We start from the raw sequence: 22,100 nt of genomic DNA, 5'->3' as shown, positions 1-22,100 counted from the left end.
ACTCTCATGCTTTGTTACACAATGTGCTTAGTGCTTTACTGGGTCAGACACTACTGCTGTGGGGGCCTAGTCCAACTCCCATTAAAGTCCAGTGGAGTTGATTCAGGCCTCAAGGGAATGCAAACATTTCAAACTACATCAGGAAGTAAATACAGATGAAAGGTTTCTAACATATCCATAATTTTGCCTCCTTGTATCTGAACACAGTGGGCCTACTTTTCAAAAGAGGGAGTCTTAATAGGTCAGCCAGTTTTTTGCCTTTGGATGCTGAAATCAGTACTTAGATGTAAAATGAGCATTTATGTACCTAGCTACCAGATGGGGATTTGCACATCCCACTTAGATACCCATGTTAGAAAATGGGGCTTCCCAAAATGCTTGATTTTACATCAGAGAGTCTCACCTAAGGGTTGCTAAACCAGTTCAAATTAGCTAACTACCCTCAATCTTCACCACACTTAACCTGTACATTTAAAAATATTTGGATAATGTTCCCTTCTTGCATTGTTCATGTATGTCTCTGCGAGCTGGCTGAGGTTTACTGGTTTCAGCTGGATAGGAAATCAGGAAATAGGAGAAAATGGGATGAGAGAGCCCTAATACAGTGCAGAAGGTAGCATGTGAATAGGCTGTCTAGCTTTTCCTATATTTCCTGACTTCCTTCCCAGAAGAGCCCAGCAAGTCACAGCAGGCAGCAGAGAACTACATGTACTGCTTCAGCAGCTTTTTTGAGGGCTATGGGTGTCTTTTCACTGGAAAAATCTCTGCTGCTACTTAGCACAAGGAAATAGGACCAGGTATTCATATACTCGTATATCCACATTGAGACCGTCCTTCCTCTCTCTCTCTGTAGCCTCCCTCAGCCACCAGATTTATCTTTATAGGTAGGAAGGTTGGCAGGTGTTCTCTGGGCTGATGCTTAAATTACTCCTTGGCTACCTGTGATTATACTCTCTCTGGCTTTGTCTAGACTGTAATTTGTTAAAAGGTGGTAACTAACACATTCTAAGTATCTAGGGCAGTGTATACTTTAATATGAGCTAAACTGGTCAAGTTAAAGCCATAGGGGCAGCCTAGCTTTAACTCGACTATGTTAAAGTGTACATTGCCTTGTCTACACTGGACTCTTAGCTAACATGTCAGCTAAGTAAGATGTTCGAACACCTACTAATAACACACTCTTAAACTCTAGTCCAGGCCGAGTCTCTCTGTCTTGTCTCTAAGGATATGTCTATGTAACCCATGCCCTAAGTTCCCTGTAAGCTGCGCGGCCTCAGCAGCAGCCTATTTAGCACCGTGCAGGCACTCAGGAAACCCGCCCGTGGACCTGCCACGACTGGGGGAGGGGCGCCCCTCCTCCAGCCCCAACCTGCCATGGCCGGGGTGAACCCTCGGCCCCAACTATGCTGCGGCCCGGACCTGCCGAGGTTGGACCCAGCCACAGCCAGGGCAGCGCGGCCCGGACTTGGCCACGGCAGCCCAGCCCAAGCCGAGGCCAGGGCAGCACAGCCTGGGTGGTTCAGCCCAGACCCAGCCGTGGCTGGGGCGGCCCAGCCTGAACCTGGGTGTCCCAGCCTAGACCCAGCCACGGCCAGGGCAGCCCGGCCCGGACCCAGCCATGGCCGGGATGGCCCAGCCCCGACCGAGCCACTGCTGGGGCCGCCCAGCCTGAATGTGGGCGACCCAGACCCAGCCGCGGCCGGGATGGCCCAGCCCCCGACCGAGCCACTGCTGGGGCGGCCCAGCCTGAATGTGGGCGACCCAGACCCAGCCGCGGCTGGGATGGCCCAGCCCCGACCGAGCCACTGCTGGGGCAGCCCAGCCCGAATGTGGGCGACCCAGACCCAGCCGCGGCTGGGATGGCCTAGCCCCAGCCCTGACCTGTCGCAGCCGGGGCACCCCTCCTTGAACCCAGCCCCAGCCTGGATCTGTTGGTGCCAGGGGTAGGGCGCCTATCCTGTGGCCCCAGCCCCGGAGCTGCCACGGCAGGAAGAGGCACCTCTTTCCCTCTCCCCCTCCCCCAACCCAGGTGCTGCTTTGGAGAGAGAGAGCTGGCAGGAGTCCTCTGTCCCCGCTGTAGCCCCAGAGCACCGTCCTGCACCCCAAATCCCTCATCCCTGGCCCCACCCCAGAGCCCGCACCCCCAGCCAGAGCCCTCATACCCCTGCACCCCAACCCTCTGCCCCAGCCCTGAACCCCCTTCCACACTCCAAACCCCTCCACCCCCCCCATGAATTTTGTTATGTGCACTGATCTGAAGGTGATGTGTCACACAAAATTCATTCTGCACCTGGGTGGGGAAAAATGAGAGGGAACACTATATGCCTGCAGGGTGTGGCGCTCTGTGTACTTCTAGTGGCACCTAGACAACCTAGAGATTAATGAGTCTGTTACAGCCTTGGTTAAGATCGTGCAGTAGAGGCTCATGCATTACATTTCAGAGGTTCCAGATTCGATCCCACCTGCCAACAATCAGGGTCTGTCAGTATTGCATCTACATAGTAATTAAACACCTGCAGCTGGCCTGGGGCAGCTGACTCAGGATCGCTGGGTGGGCTCAGGCTGTGGGGCTGTAAAATTGTGGTGTAGACGTTCGGGCTTTGGCTGGAGTCTGGACTCTGGGACTGTCCCCCCTTACGGGGCCGGGGCCGGGGCCCTAGCTCCAGCCCAAGCCCAAACATCTATACAGCAATTTTACAGCCCCACAGCCTGAGCTCCACGATCCTGAGTCCGCTGACCCGGACCCACCACCACTACATTGCAGATATTTTATTCCAGTGTAAAAGTACCCTAGCAGTCTAGACCTAGATGGGTGCAAGGTACCTTTTGGCCTTTGCTAAGTTCGGTACCTAGTGGCCAGCTGCTAAGTTTAGCTCTGTGGTTCAGTGGTGTTTACGGTCTGGAGTCTTTGTTTAGGCCCATCTCTAATCTGAAAAGTTTTCTTAACATATGAAAAGCCTGTTGTTATCACTCAGATAATTAAAGAAATGGCTTGATGGGCTTTTGTCACTTCCCCCCCACGAAAAAATTAGCCTTGGTTCAAGTGTGAGAAATATCCATCCAAGAGTGATATTTAAACAGTGCCTCCTCAACCAGCAACTACAACATTGCTATATTGCCATCTCTGATGTAAGTATTTCATGGTGCTGTGTTGCATTGTATATAAGGCTGGCCCTAGGCTTTGTAGGTCCCTATGTGAAGTAAAACTTACCAGGCCCCATCCTTCTCTTTCCCCGCTCACGACCAGGCCGTCTTTCTGCCTTGCTCTCGTGAATGTACATCTCAACATTTACATTATTTAATAATGTAGCTTTGGGACCAATTTCATTTGTTTCTTCCTTAACAGTATAAGTTCTGCCTGCACAGAAATCCTTTCCTTCCTTGTGACGTTGTGACAAGGTCTCCATGGGGGCTGCACTGGCCTTCTTTTGTCATCATTTGGTCTAGACAGAGCTTTAGGAGCAGCATCTGAAGCATGGTACAGGCTACCTTTCTTTGCTGCTTGAACTCCAAAACAAATATCAGAGGGGTAGCTGTGTTAGTCTGTATCCACAAAAACAACAAGGAGTCTGGTGGCACCTTAAAGACTAATAAAGCAAGATGATTGTTTGCCAGTGAGGTTCATATGGAGGGTGACATGCTGCATCACACCAAGTTTTTAGTCTGAGATGCCAGGGGAAGATCAAAATATTCAGTCTCTGAAAATTCAGCTTTTAAAGGGTTTTGTACATTATTTTCCATATAACATGTTGTGTGTGTGTGTGTATATATATATATATATATATATATATATATATATATATATATATATATATATATATATATATATATATATGTATGTATTATACACACACACACAGAGTAAAACCTACAGACATTGTACATGTGGATCAAGAAAGCATTATTATAAGCAAGGGGACAGAACTGCAACTGGTGTAAAAGGCACAGCTCCATTGACATCAGTAGAGCTATGCCAGTTACGCAGCCCATCTGCCATGGGGCTTCTTAGTGGCAGTGCCATGAACACCATGGCTATTACCTTGATTTGGCCCTTCCTAAAAATCAAAAACCACATCCAAATACTGGTATATTGTAAAGCCCAGAGCCACAAAGCGGTCTCTTGAATTAGTGGAGTAAGATAAAGGGCAGCATAAATGTATGTCAGGAGGGAATGATATGATGACAGGTTATAGGTCTGTTAGGTGTAGCCAGATACAGTTTGTCTATTTGTTTGCAATCAAATAAGAAAATAAAAATAGTTTAAAAATAGATAATGTATTTAAAATTCTCTACATTAGAAATATAATGGCCCACATGAGGTCCAACCAAGCTCTATTTGGGAAAGGATCCAGTGGCGATGGGGAAGATAAAGGCAAAGGTAGCTTAGCCTTAGAGCCACCTTTTGACCTCTGCCAATCCCGGGGCAGCCAATGGCTGCTCTTACTGAACCTGGCTGGTAACACACACCTGTGAGCTGTTACACAATTGGGAATGGCTGAAGCGCAGCAGCACTTACTATGCTGTGGGGTGGGAGTGAAATTGTTTAGCTACACTGCGCTGGCTCTAGGCTACTGAGGAGTCCTGTATACAAGTGAAATCCTCAGATGGCTTTTTTTAGGGCAGCTTCATGTCTTTTTTGCACCATGGACCTGTGCAAAGGGGAGACACGTCAGGGGCCAAGCATCTGGCCTAATGTGTAAATATTGTACGTATTTGGATGGTACCACTCTCCTCACCCATTGAGGACGCCAATCTTGGAGGAAGAAGCTGCAGCTAACAATTGCCTGTGTACTGTATCCTGCTCTGCCCCTAACTTCATGTGTTTTTTCTCATTTTAGCTTATAAGCTCTTCAGGCCATGCACTGTCTCCTACTATGTGTTTTAACAGCACCTACCATAATCAGTGCTCTGATCCTTTGGGCACTACTTCGATATAAATAATAGTGTTATCATTTCCTTCTGCTTCTTTTTATTCATATAGGTAAAACCTTAACTTAGCCTTAACTAAGGAAAAGCTACCAAGTCCCCTGTGCTAAACTTGTCTCGTTGGGTTTTGCAATTCTTATATAAGTAGAACCACAAATTGCACAATACATGTTCTATGTGCAGATTTCTCTGTTTTGATGGGACTTCGATCTTTTCCAAACTTTTACAGCTCATGACTGTGGTGCCATATCCTAGTGCTCTCTGCTGGACAAAGTTTAAAAATAATCATGAAACACTTGAGTTATTGAGAGGGGGAAAAACTGTTCATTGGAGATGGACAGTTTTTGCCATCCTACTTGTTAGCTCGAGTTATATATTCTGCGTACAAGAGAGCCTTTGCATTTTATTTTTGGATCACAAAGAAAATTCACTGTGTAAACAGGATGTATAATAGGGTGTGGGCAGCCATTGTAATATCAATGAGAACATTTATACAGAAATTATGCAAGAAGCAGAAAAGCTCCTTTTTTTATTATTATTACTGTGTATTGGGCCTTGACTATGAAACCATGATTTTAGGGTGTATCTTTGCTCTTTCTGTGCATCAGAAAAGACAGAAATGTAAAGGCTAGGGATGTACCAATGGGAGGAATGTTCTGCCCATTCTACCAAATGTGCTAAACAGCTGACTGGTGTGCACACAGTTGAGAATAAAAAGTATTTAATAATAAAAAGGAAAGTAGGGTTCTATGTATGTAGTGTAAAATGTTCAGCTTGATTATGCATGGGGAATTAGGTTTGATACTTCCATTCCACAACAATGGGAGAAGTCTGCCTAATACACTCAGCTCCCAAGTGGTGCTTAAATTAAACCATCTGTGCCTAGTTATGGCAGTGGTTGCCAAACTTTTCATGGTCGCGCTCCCCCTTACTCCTGTCTGCCCTCCTCCTCTGCATGGAGCCAGGAGCAGGGCCATGGCAACAGGAGTAAGGGGGCTGAGGGCAGGAGCAGAGCCACAGCTGGGAATGGAGCTGTGGCCCGGGGCTGAGGCTGGGGGCAGGGCCGTGGTCGGGGGCCAAGCCTGGGGCCAGGAGTGGAGCTGCAGTCAGAAGCTGGGGCTGCGACAGAGCTGGGGGCAGAACGGGGTTGGGTGGCACTTCCTCCCCATCCCCTCGTGGAGGCTGGCCCAGGCCCTGACGCGCCCCCCCAAACATTCCTCTGTGCCCCCCTAGGGGGGCAAGCCCCACAGTTTGGGGACCACTGTTTTTATGGCAATAAGATTTTATTAAGGAATCCAGGTTCACTCCTTCCAGTAACCAGAATCTAGCAGTGAACTGTCAGCGTGCAGTGTCACAAAGTGAAGCCTATATCAGTCTCGTTTTGCTTGAAGGACGGGACAGCTCCTTTGTGGATAGCATCTCAGATGGGTCACAGCGAGATAGTGAGGGTAATGCTGCTCCGGGGAGCTGATCGAGATGCCACACGGAACGTGAGTAATTTTCACTTTTGGAGTGATTCTTAAAGGGAGACTGCCTCCAAGTTAAAAACATTCTGCATTTTTATAGCAACTGTCATCAGAGGATCTCTACACACTATACATCAATTAATTTAGTCTCTGAACACCTCGGTGAGGTAAGCAAAAATAATTATGCCTAATGTACTGTTAGGGAAACTGAGGCAGAAACACATTGCAGTTAGCTCAAAATCACACACACACACTTGGAAATAGGACTTACGTCCTCTGGAATCTTCTAGGGCCCCAAAGCCATCTGCATGAAGGCATTACACCTCTGTGCAAGTTTTGGGATCCCTGTATCCCCTCTCATTGTCAGGCAGTGCAGCTCCAGTAGAGCCAGGATGCCATGAGCTGCCCTTTTCCTCGGTCTCTGGGCCCATCCTTTTGTAGGGGTTCTTTAGGGTAGGGGTAAGGGAAAGAAAAGTTCATATAAATTCCCTGTGGTGTTTGAGATGAGTGAGACTGAAGATGATGCACGTTGTCCCCAGCTTTACCCCTCCTGCATTCTTCTTCCCTGCTTCCCATTCAAAGATCCCTGGACCTGCAGATGGCACACCATGGATTCCACAGACAGATGGAATGATGCTGTGGAGGTGGATATGCAAAGATCATGTATGGAGGGGACTATCCCTACATGGAGTCGGAGGGGACAACCCTCTATTCAGTCAGAGAGCATGTAAAGCTGTCATAATAACTGAACCCTTTTCTTTCTCTCTCCATTAAAGGATGGTACCACCGCTTTACTTAAAGCTGCTAACAAAGGGTATCATGACGTTATAGAGGAATTACTCAAATTCTCTCCTGCACTTGGCCTGTTGAAGGTATGTACTGAAGTATGTTGATATTGGCATATAGTGTTTGAGAGACAAAAGGCCTGCTTCTCTACTGCCTTCATTTACACCAGTGCAGAGCGAGTGTCCTGATTTGGTGCTGATTCACAACCATTTTATAGGTACACCTCTACCCCCATATAACATGACCCGATATAACACGAATTTGGACATATTCCAAAGTAAAGCAGCGCTCCTGGGGGGGCGGGGCTGCGCACTCCAATGGATCAAAGCAAGTTTGATATAACGCGGTTTCACCTATAACGCGGTAAGATTTTTTTTTTGGCTCCTGAGGACAGCGTTCTATCGGGGTAGAGGTGTATTTATGACTATGCAAAGGGAAGGCAGTGAAGATCCAGGCCCAGAGAGTGCAAGAAAGACATGAAATCTATATCCTTTCGATTTCAATATTCTTTAAATATGATTAAAACTCTTCTTAAAAATCCTACATACTAAGCTTTGGTGGGAGGATGCATACTGTGCTGTAGATAGAATTCAGCTTTTTTTTCTGCTATTTTTGTCTGAAATAAATAGATTGATGTTTATGATGCAATTTAAATGCCAAATCCTGGCCTCTGTTGCACTCATGTTACCGAGGGCAGAATTTGGCACAGCAAGTTGGACAGCAAACTAGAATTCTAAAAGTGCTATTCCAGACAAAGCAATTCTGTATTTGATTTAGTTCTCTTTGAATGAATGTAGTGGCTTTGAAAATTACATTGGCTATTTGGGGGCAGATTTTTAAAAGCTGATTTCATGTGCCCATAGATTGCAGGTGCAAACATTACTGGCATGGTTTTGCAGCTATTTTGGGGTGTAACTAATGTCACTTGGAGGTGTTAGTACCCAAATCAACCTTTTGTTGTTTATTTAACATACTTCTAGTTTATTGAAAAATAGAATTATAAAAAGAACACTGTTATTTGGTAATGTCAGCCTGACTGTCATTTACACTCACACACCCTGAACTACATTTATACCCACTTTAAGCCCCTTTACATTGCCAGGAAGGAGACTCCTTGTTAAAGCCCTGTGTCCTTAAGTACGATCAGATCACTCTGATGGCCTAATCTCTCTAGTGTTGTTTCTCTTTTCCTTATACGCAGGTCTGTTCTTTGCTGCTGTTTCTGTTTCTGTTTTCCCCTATGCACCTGGTATAAATTTTTAGATGTATGTTTATATTTTCTAGAATGGGACTTCTGCTCTCCATGCGGCCGTGCTGGGTGGCAACATTAAAGCAGTAGCACTACTTTTGGAAGCAGGAGCAGATCCTTCTCTTAAGAACAAGGTACATTTTGGTGTTTTATCCAGAGCTTGTAAAACGTACCTGTGAAAACATTAAACATTGTTTCTTCCATGTTACTACTAAACTCATTTTGAACAGCAGCAGTCCTCACTTTTGCATGTTGTCTTCGCAACGTGCCTCAACCCTCATCCAAAGAAATTATTCTCCATGCCCTTTGTTTAGTTTCTCTATAACACTGATTACAAGAATGCCAATTAGTGCCACTAAGGATAGTGGTATTTGTGATGTGGACATTAACCAAAGAAGAATTGGATGGGGACTATGCACTCATTCAATATAGATAGACCAAAAATTAAATTGTCACAGCTTTCCATCATACCAACTCAAACCAGTCAGCTAGAAGTGAAAAGCTCCGTATACCATTACTGCTCCCCTGAGCTATCCAATCTCACTAAATCATAAACTCTGTGTTGGTATGCAAACTATATATTTGAGAGAAACTGTGACCAGCTAATGTTCTTGGACAATCATAAATTATGGATACCTATGTACCTGGGTTGAGCCACAGGAGTTTGGGTCTGGATTCAAACTTTCCCAAAGCCTGCATGTGTTTGGATCTGAAATTTTGGATTAGAAACAGCAGGTTAAAATCATATCTTGTTATTTTCAAACTTTATATAGCAGGGTCCTTGAGAAGATTCAGCTTCCTGGGTCTCCCTTTATTCATTATATTGGGGAGACAGAACAAATCACTCAGATCCCATAATTGATTACGTGAATTCAGCACTTTCCATGTTTGCAAATTGCCTGCAAACAAGTTTTTACTTGATTCCATTAAGTATTTTACATAATTTTACATAATTACATAATTTATGCAAATGTTTCTTCCTCTGTAGTTTGTTCATGAGGTATTTGTTGCAAGTAGTTGCTCTCAGGTTGGGTTGGTTAGTTGTGATTGGACACGGGTCACATGGTATTGTTTTCTGTTCTCTGATTGAGTGAACATTTCAGAATCAGGTTTCTGGTACAAATATTCTTGTTTATGAATTCATCAACATTTATTTTCTGAGTATTCTCTAACAGTTGCTTAAAATATGCTGTTTCCTCGAACACTCCTCCCAGTAAGCTCATTTGCTGAAATACAGAAGAAAAAGGCTGCAAACAGAGGTGGAACAAACTCTGATTTTAAATCAAGAGAATAGTCATATAAAATATTCAAGTAGTCAGACAGGTTTAATATTGGGAAAGATAATGATTTTGTAAAGCATTTTAAGATTTACTATATAAGAACTTTTAGTCCTTTTGGTATGATGTCCATCTGCTTGCATTTGGAAAGGAAGATGATGTCTGTCTGTATCTGTACGAGTTTTTTCATGAGGTTGATGGATTTCCACTCCATATGGCTAAATGCAGTGCCTTGCATAATGACAGGTTTCAGAGTAGCAGCCGTGTTAGTCTGTATCCGGATACAGACTAACACGGCTGCTACTCTGAAACCTATATAAGAACTAGGAATTATAATTATCTTGAATAAGAGAAATAAAATGTACATATACTATTTCTCATTTTCCACTAGATGGAAGCAGAGTCAATCTCTTTAAAACAATAGTTTATATTTTATTAGTAGTTCATACTTTGTTTTGATAATATTATCCAAACAGATGTGCCAGATTTTGCAACTACTAACACAGTTATTTGCAGAGGATAGAGGGTGATAGAGTCCTTTCCTTGAGCTTTATTCTATAGTTCTTTCCCCTCCTCCCCCCCGTTGGAAAATATTTGGAAAATAACATGCCATTTGGTGTAGTTGGGTGGATTTCCAAAACAAGAACATGACTCTGAAGAACTATCTCCATTATATCTAAATGTTAATTTCTACAGGTCTTATTCCCATCATTTTTGTTTTCAGTGGATATAAAGTAGGAGACAAAAATCTTTGATACCCTGGTCACTAAGAACCTAATACAAAGCCCATTTGCTGCTGGGTTTTTGTTTGTTTTTTGTTTTGTTTTTTCCCCATGCACACAGTACAAATGTTAGATGCCCATTTACTTCTGTGGGCTTTGGATAATGTCCTAAAGATCTGCCGTTGATCCCATTGAATTCAATGGCAATATTCTCCTTTGCTTCTATGGGACCATCATAGGAACCCCCAAATCCTGCCCTCCTCCGCAGAGCCTGTCAGCTGTTCAAATTTCAGATAAGCCTTATTTTGAGGACTTGAGTGGAGCTTACATGTTGTATAGGCCTTGTGTTGACCCCTTTGTACAGGAGAAAATTTCACTTTTAAGGCTTCTTTACATTGTCTAAAATTTGAAATGGTTTTAAAAACTGGTCCACTAAATGATAAAGGAGCCATAGAGTAGACCAGGCTTGGGTAACCTGAACAGCTTGTGATGAAGTGGCTTCAAAAAAAGCATATGGCAGGATTATAGGAAATGAACACAAGGAAGAAAGAAATAGTGATTACTCTTTCAGGACTAGATTTTTAATTAGCCCTAGTAAGGCCACACAGGTAAAGAAGGGGGAACAGGGCAAGTAAGGTGAGTGCCACATTAGGGGTACCCAGAGCACGGCACGTGGGGATGGGGCTTGAACAGGAGCTACATGGCCAATACCCTCCCCCTCCCATGAGCAAATGGGTAGAACCACAGCTCTGCTGCATGCTAGCCAATGGAGCTGTCCAGCCCTGTGGGAGGGAGGGAAATAAGTTGCATAAAAAAAAAGAGGATGAAGTAATTTATTCCTCCTCAAAGCGTACAGGGAAGGAACTGTGACTGAGTCACAGTCACTGTTGCGTAGGGTTGAGCCTAAAGGTTTATCTTAGCCCATAGTAGCTAGAGTGCAGCCTATATTTAAACACAAATGATTATTTATTGTGCCCAACGTTTTCTCTAGGACTTTAATGCTTTTAAGGTCCATGCTTCCAAGGCTTTAATGCTTCCATGTTTTGGAAATTCTGCCCCGCATTTTCTAATCATGCTGTTTCTTGTTTCAGGCAAATGAACTGCCAGCAGAACTAACACAAAATGAACGCATCCTCCGGCTCCTCCGAGCAAAAGAAAAGCACAGGAAAAGCTAACCCAACTACTGTGTCGGATGTGGTTTGACAGAGAGGAGTCGTGTCCACGCTGGCACTAAAGCAAATCTGGTTTTTAAAATGGCTTATTGAATCTGTTTGCAGAATTGATTTAGCATGTCCAAGATACCATTCTGTGAACTAGGTCAGCCTTCAACACAGAGCAGGGGGTGCACTAAAGCTTCAGTTTTGCACCATTAAACCTAACAGGAGTTTTGCCATGGGCTTCAGTGAGAGCAAGATAGGGCCCTAAAGGCCTGTTTGCACCACAGCCCTGTCTATACTTGAAAATTCCAGCATTCCCATAAATCCTAAAATGTGTGTACTACACCTTATAGCCACAAACAAATGCTCCAACCATTTCGCAGGCATTCCCACTATTGTTATGACTGCACCAGCTGAGATCAAGTCTTAATGCCTCTTTGTGCACCTGTTCAGTTTGAACCATTCAGCTTGTGTAGGTGGGAAGCACAGATGTTCCAGCTGCACTGGTTCAATTAATCTCCTCAGCACAGTCTCACAAGGCTTCAACGCACCCTTCAGGCTTTGGCAGTTTGGAGACCAGGCTATGTCCACCTTCCTCCCTGCTGCCATTCCATGCAGGCCTGAGAGAAAGCTGAGGGGTGCTCATCTGGTCTCAGCTGTGCCCAATAACTCCTTCCCTGTTTGCAGCCACGTGTAGGGCAGGAATATAGGACACAAACCAGCCTATTTAAATCAAAACTTTAATTAGAACAAGGAATTTTTTATTGGCTAGTAGGAAAATAACCCACAACACAATGGGGAAAAGTTAGGGAGCGCAAACATCACTGCATCTACACACCCACACTAGAAACCTCAGTTACATATGTAATGGACTACCTTACTCTGGAGTTGGCATGGATCTGAGGTAACTGTTTCATCTGTATCTCATATTTGCTTGACACCTGAAAAGGGACTTAAGTGAAAACATATCCCAGGCTACCCCAACCCCATCCCAAGTAAATCCTAGTTCTCTTGCTTACCAGCAAGGGGGGGGGTAAGTAAATTCTGGTTCTCCCCACTATCCTTGAGGATCAGAACATCTGCTAGAGGGGTGACTACCCGAGGTGGGGGAGAAGGATTGGAGAAATTGGCAGTGTCCCAATGGGTACCTCAGAGGGGTGTCCTCCCTCCAGCCCCTGGCCTTGATAGCTCTGTTTGGGTTGTAGAGGGAGACACAAGAGAAAAGATAGCTGTTAATTAAGCAACAACTCATTAAAACGATCCAAAACTTTACAATTTACCCCAAAAGTTATCAAGCAAATGAGAGCAAACTCATCTCCTCCTCAGAGTAAACTCTGATCTGTGTAGTACCACAATCCATCCAACAGTGGGTATGGGGGCAGCTGGTGGCCTTCTGCAATGTAGTTCCCTTTCGCTCCTAACATATGCTCAAATCCATGGACGGAACAGAACCATTGGAAATAGTCACTGAGCAAACCAAAAGTAGCATGCTGTTAACATATATTTAGCTGTGAAGCCTACTCGTATGGGTGTTATAAATGTACTGTATACATTGTACACACAAACACGTATATGACACGGTTTAGTGTTCACCAGCTACTATACAATGCAGCTGCTCCAGGGACCTGTGCCTGGAATTATGGGAGAGGGGCCACTATGAGCAGGTACATCAGCAGTTGGTAGGCCATGTGTAATGTGGGCACATTATACTCCTGAGGGCATTCAGCGCCAAAAAAATTAATTCTGTGCCCAAAAAAATAAAAAAATCTGTGCACAATATTTTAAAATTCTGCAAAATTCTGTAAATTGTATTTGTCAAATAAATGTGGAGGTTCCAGCATGGCATGGGGGAGCACAGGCCACTGGTTGCATAGGGGAGATCACTCTGCAGCTTCTCCTGGGCACGGATTCACTGGTGAGGCTGCACCCAACCCTGACATAGTGCAAGGACTGGGCCTGCCCCAGAAACACCCCAGGGCGGTGTGGGCAGGCAGGTTCAGCCCGGCAGGATCCAAGTATGGAGGGGCTTAGTGTGGGGGGATCCAGGTGTGGGTTGAGAGAGTTCTGTGTGTGGGGCCATGTGGGTGCAGGCAGCTCAGTGGGGAATTCAGGTGTGGGGGGGCTTGTTGGGTTCTGGATGCAACGATAATGGGATGCTGCAGGAGGATCCAGGTGAAGGTGGTTGGGGCTCTGGGGGGGGAAGGAGTCTGGGCATTGGAAGGGATAGAGCTCGGCAAGGGGAACTGGGTGTGGGGGGATAGAGCTCGGCAGGAGGATCTGGGTGTGGGGGGTACAGATGCTGGGGGAGTAGGGCTCAGTGGGGTGGCGATCCAGGTGCAGCTGGTTGGGGCTAGCTGGGGTGGGGATCTGGGTGACTTATTGGGGTGGTCCAGGTGCAGGGGGAGTGGGGCTCCTCAAGGGGGTTCCGGATGTGGGGAGTGTGAGGCTCCATGGGAGGGTCTGGGTCTGAGGGGGTCTGGATGCATGGTGGATGGGGGAGCAGCTCTCTGTACAGTGATTCCTTCCCCTGCAGCTGAGGAGCAATCGGTGCAGGAAGTGGGGGGAGATTGCAGAGCTTCCTGCAGCTGAGGGAGAAATCTCAGGGTGGGTCTGACCCAGCCTCAAGTGCTGTGCAAGGGAAGAGGAAGTCCCGTCCTCCCTAGCCCAGCCAGGACTAGCAGCTGAGCCTGGTGCAGGGTATGAGCCACCAGCCAGGTCTTCCCCAGTTCTGCTCCCTGCCCCACCGAGATTTAGCTCTCTGCCGGTTGCCGTGGGCACCCAAAACATATTGCTGGGGAAGGTTGTGTGACTGCTCTTGTGGCTTCCCTTTGCTTCCCCATCAGAAAGTCATTTTTCTGCAAGGAAGCAAAGAAATCTGTGGGGACATAAATTCTGCACATCCGCAGTGGTGCAGAATTCCCCCAGGAGTAATATTACACCAGTTTATACAGTACAGGCCCATTACTGTGGACATAATAAATGGCTGCATTAATAAATAATGGTAGAACAGTCCACTGCAACCTTTAATCTTGCTGTGCTTCAGACCTCTAGTGTAACAGGGACCTGATACAGCATGGTTAAGGTTCTGTAATGTGGATAGGACCTTGACATGTTTTAACTGTGGCCCTGTACCATGTTACATCAATATACAGTAGTTATTGCAGTCAGTATAGACACACCCTAAATCCTGTTAGTCAAAACTACGTTACAGATTTCCCTTGGTGAGGTTCAGACATGGTGCTAACTCAGTATGTGGACACAAACCATTCTGCCCACCTCCAAATCATGGCAAGTTGCTTCAAAGTGTTAGTGTGGACAGGGCTTTTGTTCCCAAAGAAACGTGGACTGCTTCCCTGTTAAAATTAGACTGCAAGTCTGACATTTAGTTGAATCATTGCACTCTTCCTTTATTGAATAAAAAAGAGTCACTTTACTATTGCTTGAGGGAGTATAGTTCACTTTCGTGCAAACTGTTTCCTCCAACATATGGATCATAGCCATAAAACCAGGAACCTGGTACTCAGTGCAAGTTATTGTTTTCTTGAGGGCAAGGGAGGTGGGGGAGAATCCAGGTCCTGCTTAATAGAAGAAGTGACTGCACCTTTGCTTGCAAGCTACTATTGTTATATATGGTATTAGAATGGAAAGCTGAATGCTTTCCTGTTAGAGTATGAGATGTTACCAGAACAATCTGCTTGGTTGGGTAATTAAAACTGTGCTTTCCTTGAATTAAAGCAATACTTTTGCCTAACTGAATCTTGTAGACAAGCTAGTATGGGATTAAAGAATTATGCAAAGATACTTAAAGCATTGCTGTCTCCATGACACTCAGGATCTGACCCTGCAAGAGGCTGGGAAGTACTAAGCACCCTCAAATCCCATTGACTTCAGTAGGAACTTGAGTTGTGCGGCACCTTACGGGACTGGACTCGAACTTTGGGTTCATTAATAACCCAGTGTGGGTCTCTGGGGCCGTTTTCTAAAGTTGTTGTTTTGGAGGAAGTTAAGGGATTCTAGGCAGCCTTGCCCCCTCAGGAGTAAATCCCCCCTACCCCCCAGATCACTTCAGAGAAGGGTCTCCCTAGAGCTTCTTCAGAGCAGTTGGTGGAAGTGACTAGAGACAACCAAGATCATGCAAAGAGAAGCCAGTTGTGTGGCAGGCAATCATTTAAAGCCCTCAATAGCCAGCCTCAGTGGGTGAGTCAAGGACAAACACACCTTAGTCATGCAGTACTGCACAAGCCACACTCCTAAAGGGAGGAATATTTGGCTTCTCTGACTCCAGAAGAGAGACGAACTGGCCACTGACAGCCCTCTTTTCTCACACCAGGTCGAAGTAGAGAGATAGAGTAGCCAGCAGTGGCCCTGTCTGCAGCTGGAATAAAGGAACTGAGAGATCAAAGCTCAGGTGGCCAGTTAGTGCAGGTTTCTCAGTGAGTACTTATCTCCAGTCCTGCCCACGATGGGCAGAAATCAAGGAAGGGGCTGTTCCAGGCCTCTCCATGGGTGTCTGCTCCCTGCATTACTACAGGACTTTTCAGGTTCTTGAGTGTGTTCCCCCTTTCTTGCACATCTGGCTAACTGTTGGGGCAGGGAGACTCTAATGACACAGCTGTTGAAGAATGTCCGGGATTCTTGCTGCTATGAGGAAGCCCTAAGGGCCTCTTTTAGAGATGTCATCAGCAGAGAGTGCACTTTATCCCTGAGCGGAGAGGGCACTACCAGTCTCCTTGATCCCTCCTTTTAAAATCGAGCCATACTGGGCTTTGTAAAAAAGGGAGGATCAGGGCGAAAGTGACTTCAGCAAGCCTGGGACTGAAAAACAGGAAAGATCCCAGCCCTTTCCTTTGAGTATTTATTTGAGCTCCATGCCTCTGAAGGAGGCTGTTTCAGGCTCAGATGCCCATGAGGAAAACAATCAAAGATGCACAATGTAAGTGCAGATAGGTTTGGAAATTGCAGCAACATACCTCCCCATGCGATGAAACATCCCTCCTTGCAGTGAAAGTATTATAATACTTCTGTACACTTAGATAGCCCCTTTCGTCTTCAGAGTGTAACACACACATATACTAATAGGATTTTTGATTATTCCAAAGAGGAGACCTGCTTTCTCTTTATTGCTGGAGTGAGTCAGCAGTTATATTAATCACAATCATAGAATCATAGGACTGGAAGGGACAACCTTTTATGTACTTGAAAACTGTTATGATGTCCCCTCTCAGTCTTCTCTTCTTCAGACTAAACAAATCCATTTTTTTTCAATCTTCCCTCATAGGTCATGCTTTCTAGACCTTTAATAATTTTTGTTGCTCTTCTCTGGACTTTCTCCAATCTGTCCACCTGTTTCCTGAATGTGGCGCCCAGAACTGGACATAATACTCCAGTTGAGACCTAATCAGTGCGGAGTAGAGCGGAAGAATTACTTCTCATGTCTTGCTTACAACACTCCTGCCAATACATCCCAGAATGACGTTTGCTTTTTTTGCAACAGCGTTATACTCTTGACTCATATTTAGCTTGTGGTCCATTATGATCCCCAGATCCCTTTTCGCAGTACTCCTTCCTAGGCAGTCATTTCCTATTTTCTATATGTGCAACTGATTGTTCCTTCCTAAGTGAAATACTTTACAATTGTCCTTACTGAATTTCATCCTATTTACTTTGTATTGCTATTGTACATTTTGTCCAAGGATTGTAAAGCACTTTACAAACATTATTAGCTTCATAAGCTTCAGAATGTACCTGTGAAGTAGGCAGGGAGATATATACACAGGTGAAAGTAAGCCAGTACGCCCTCGTACGGCATACCGGCAAGAGCCGGTGCGCCGTACCCAAGGCAGATCGGCTTCCCCTGGCGGCAATTTAAAGGGCCTGGGGCTCCCAGTAGTGGCTGGAGGCCCAGGCCCTTTAAACTGCCACCAGAGCCCTGCTGCTGGAGCCCTGGAGAAGCGGCGGCGGGGCTCGGGCGGCGATTTAAAGGGCCTGGCGGCACTTGCCGCACTACCACCCCGGGCCCTTTAAATCGTCCCCCGGAGCCCTGGGATAGCGGTGGTGGGGGTCCGGCGGCTATTTAAAGGGCCCAGGGCTGTGGCAGCCGCTACCGCCCCGGCCCTTAAAATAGCCGCCGGAGCCCCAACGCCCCCTCCCCAGGGCTCCGGCAGCAGGGCTCCAGGGACGATTTAAAGGGGCCGGGGCTCCAGCTGCTGCCACCGCAGTGGAGCCCCGGGCCCCTTAAATCACCATTGAAGGGGGCCCAGGCCTCTGGCAGAGCTTTAAACGGCCGGGGCTCCACTGGAGTAGCTGCAACCGGGAGCCCCTGGCCCTTTAAATCACCACTAGAGCCCCGTAACTGCTACCCCAGGGCTCCAGCAACGGGACTCGGGTGGCGATTTAAAGGACCCCGGAGGTTAGTGGCAGTGGGAGCCCCAGCCCTTTAAATCGCCACCCAAGCCACGCTGCCGGAGCCCCGGGGGTACCAGCGGCAGCCGGGGGCTCGGGCGGTGATTAAAGGGCCCGGGACTCCAGCTGCCGCTACCACCCTGGGCCCTTTAAATCGTCCCCATAGCCCTGCTGCCGGAACCCTGGGGAGGCGGCGGTGGGGCTCCAGCGGCTATTTTAAGGGCTGGAGATTTAAAGGCCCCGCCTCTTCTGGTAGAGGCCATGCCTCTTCCGGTTGAGGTCCCGCCCCCTCCTAAGGACTCCGGAGTACTGATAAGTCCTTTAAGTTACTTTCACCCCTGGATATATATGAATCACTTCATCCACCACTGAATTGCATTCACTTCTGGGAGGGTGGAGGTGGGAAGAGAGCAGCAGCTGTGTAACAGCTCACTGCAGCACTACACAACATTTTAGGCCACACATTAAGGTATACTGTACGCAGCTGGAATAGTAGTGGGAATGAGGGTAGGCAACTGAATTAAAATTTGGCCAGGACTTCAGGCCTAATACCTTACTCTCATAAAAAGTGCCGCGGGGTCTCTCATAACCACCCGTGCTTGGGATCTTGGTTTTATATTTCACCCAAAAGACAGCATCTACAGAAGTACAATGGCCTGGGTTTGCCCACTATGCAAAGTAAGATTCATGGGGCCCCCTCCAATACCCCTCTCCACCTGTGACCTTTTCAGGTGCCACACCCTCATGACCTCCCCTCAGCAATGAGTGAATGCACTGTCTATTAGAGTATGTGCAAGCTAGGAAGCAGGCCTCAAACACAGTGAGTAAAAAAGGAGGAAAAGATCTCTAGCACCACCCCTTTCAAGTACTAATGTCAGACCATAGAAGGAAGAGAGGATGAGCATGGAGGAAGAGCGACAAAGCATTGAAAGAGCTGACGTTCCAGACTTGGTACAGTGCAATCGGAGCCCACGGACACATAGAGCTCTCTGTGACCACATAAACTTAAGCCCACCACCACAAGGCCCCCAGTAATGTGCTAGGGGACATGTTTGGTAATGACACAGGGGGAACAGTTACACAGATTGAATCATAGCACCACCACTTCTTGCAGCACCTAGGTCTTCCTTGGAGGTCACCTAACCAAGTACTGGCCCCGCCCAGCCCTTTTTAGCTTATGAGAGCTTACAGAAGCAGAGCACAAGGTGGTATAGCTGCAGGCCATAGTAAATGCACTTTATTAACTACAGTGCTAATTTGCCTCAGAGTCAGGGCCTAACTGCAAGAATAATCTAGCTTTCTTTATTCATCCAACCATAATGAATATTGTGGCACTTTCATTTTAATTAAATTGGCCTTTTCATATGTTTCATTTCCCCTTTAAAAAGCCACAGCTATAGTGGTAACACGCGATTCAGCCCACACATCTGCTGCAACGACAAACCGGCCCTCAATTAACACAGGTATTTCATTACAAATGCCCCAAATACAAAGGGCCATCTTGATCTCTGGGGAAACCCTACTAATTTAAATGATAAATTTGGTCCATACGCTTTTTGCAAAGGCCTTTCTATATGTTTTGTGTAGTGCACACAAACTTTATTTAGAATAAAAGATCTTAAACAGCTGGGCCATGATGCTTGAATTTAAAAAAAGAGCACGTAACAAATGTGATTCCCAAGTATCAGGGTCTTTTGAGGTGCAGACCATTAATTTATACATATAAATTCCCCCATGTGAATCAAGAGATAAATAACCCTAATTAAGCCAGATTCAATGAAGTCCCATTCACTTCTATTGGGTTACACAAGAAAATAAGCTGCACAGAAATAGGTCGATAAGCATTATATTTAAAATTAACGTGGGAAAGGAATAAAATAACTTTAAAAATGTTCGTTTGGAATCCTTGTTTTACTGTAGTGTTGCACTACATTAGGTATTGGTACTGTATTTATACATGAACAACGCCAAAGACTGCACAAGGATCTGGTTTTCAGCAGTGTGCACACATAGAGATAAATGTGTAGATAAATCTCTGATAATTTTCATATGACTTTACATTGTACCTCTTCATATAACCTTGTGATGGGTCTACCCACGTGTGACCTCTGTTTTCATGGGACTTTTTATCAAAGCCTCATTTAGAAACTTTGCATTGCCCTTGGTATAATATTATAGCCCCTAAGGATAGAATAAGATAGAAGAAAATTTCTTTTTGCTAGCAGTAGAACAAGAGCTCTCTCTCCCCCCCCCCCCCCCCGCCCACTCTTAATCAATTGCCCTGTTGAATGAATGAGGTGTGGATGAGCAAGGCATGAAAGGCAGCACCTCCAGACAGCCTCAACTGTTGGAGAGGGGCTGGGAGCCAGACCCAAGGACAATAAAACGTGTCAAGTGGGCTCATTAAAGACAAGCAGACATACCAACGGCCTCGGGGGTTAGAAGCAAGCACCTTCTTTGGAAACACCCTCTTTGCAGCATTGGGACAACACTCAAAAGAAAGCAGCACAAAGGACCAATGGCCACAGACACAGAGTTTGAATCTGGTATAGATTTGCATAAGAAGAAAGCTGCTATAAAAGTGAGGTGTCTTGCAGAGGACCCCGGGTCTCGTCTTGTCAACATGGGAGCATCGATCCGGATCGGCAGAAGCCCGGCTCCACCCCCTCCCCCATCTAACTCACCTGGCCAGTGAAGTTAAGGGGAGCAACTAATTGGTAACAACAAGACGGAGTGTGTTTGTGTGTGTGTGTGAGTGTAAGTGTAATATATTATATGCATATAATACAGAGTTAATGAATACATGTATTACTAATAAATGTGGCGTTTTGCCTTATTCCCCCTGAAAAGATCCTGTGCAGTACTTTAAGTACAACAAATGGAGCTGTACCTTCTCATCACAGCTCCGCATTTGGTCCATAGTTTTGTTATAATTTTCCTTCTTTTCTGAATTCCACTGTTCTCTTTGACCTGCAGTGCCGTATATTTTATAAAACCTATGCATATTTATGTTATTCAATGAAATATAACGATGCTACACTAGGTATATTGCTTTGTTAGGGCACACTTTTCCATGCCATCATTCAAATTAAAATGACTATGATATTCAGCTTTCTTTTACAGTTTTTATAGTTCAGGGGTTATTTGCTGTCCTCCTGTGTAGGTTTGTTTCCACATGTAATAGCGGTGTACAGTTTGTATATGAATAAGCTTAAACTGTTATAGAATACAGTAAGTGATTTTCTAGGTCCTGTTTTTCTTAACACCATTCTGCTCCAGCCAGTTCGTTATACCTTCAGTATTTTTCAAGCATCTGGAGATGAGTTAGAAACTCCACAAAACTAGTAAAGGCAATGTTCCCGCCCTGAAGAGCATGCAGACTAAATTCAGCATGACAAACCAAGGGCCTGATCTAAAGACCATTGAAAGACTCCCATTGACTTTAATGTCTTTTGGATCAGGTCCCAAAGGAGGGAGAGGAAAGAAAAATAAATGTGAAATAAGCTCACACTGCTACTCTGTAAGTCATATACACCACAGGTGCCGACTTTCCATTGTGCCGGGGGGTAGTGGGAGTGCTCGACCCCCAGCTCTGCCCCAGGCCCTGCCTCCACTCCACCCTTTCCCTCAAGGCCACACCCCCGCCCTGTCCCCGCCCCTTCCCATCCCACTCAACCCCTGCCTTGCTTCTTCCCACCCTGTTCCATCCCTTCCCCAAACGCGATATCCTTGCTCCTCCTCCCTCCCCCTGCCAGCCTCTTGCACACCGTAAAACACATAATTGTGGCAGGCGGGAGGTGCAGGAAGGGAGGGGGAAGCGCTGATTGGCGGGGCCCGCCAGTGGGTAGGAGGCACCGGGAGGAGGGGGAGGTTCTAATGGGGGGGCTGCCAGTGGGTGCTCAGCACCCACCATTTTTTCCCCGTGGGTGCTCCAGCAGTTTTCTATTGGAATTAATTGCGTTTTCTAGAGATTGCATGCATCCTTATCAAATATTTCTACAGGAGCAGTGAAATAAGACTTAAGAAGTTCAAGCTATTTAGTTTATCCCAGAAAAAGTTAAGAGGTGACTTATTCATGTTTATAAATACTCATATAGGGAGAAGATTTCTGATAA

At 45.9% G+C, this 22,100-nt stretch overlaps 1 protein-coding gene across 3 annotated transcripts in view; it reads left to right on the top strand.

Moving 5' to 3' along the window:
• The window catches only part of ANKRD29 (ankyrin repeat domain 29), a 46,032-nt gene extending 32,652 nt beyond the window's left edge, over nucleotides 1–13,380 (top strand). For all 3 annotated transcript variants that reach the window (XM_005282777.5, XM_042854846.2, XM_024099571.3), the window contains 4 exons: nucleotides 6,318–6,416; nucleotides 7,169–7,264; nucleotides 8,463–8,561; nucleotides 11,518–13,380. In XM_005282777.5, the coding sequence (XP_005282834.1) occupies nucleotides 6,318–6,416; nucleotides 7,169–7,264; nucleotides 8,463–8,561; nucleotides 11,518–11,601 (378 nt within the window). In that variant the 3' untranslated portion in view covers nucleotides 11,602–13,380. The remainder of the gene's footprint in view (nucleotides 1–6,317; nucleotides 6,417–7,168; nucleotides 7,265–8,462; nucleotides 8,562–11,517) is intronic.
• The last annotated feature ends 8,720 nt before the right edge of the window (nucleotides 13,381–22,100 follow it).

The sequence above is a fragment of the Chrysemys picta genome, chromosome 2 (assembly GCF_011386835.1).
Source record: "Chrysemys picta bellii isolate R12L10 chromosome 2, ASM1138683v2, whole genome shotgun sequence".
NCBI classification, from domain to species: Eukaryota; Metazoa; Chordata; order Testudines; family Emydidae; genus Chrysemys; species Chrysemys picta.
Note: the sequence above shows the minus strand (reverse complement) of the source record. Positions and strands in the feature narration are given on the sequence as shown.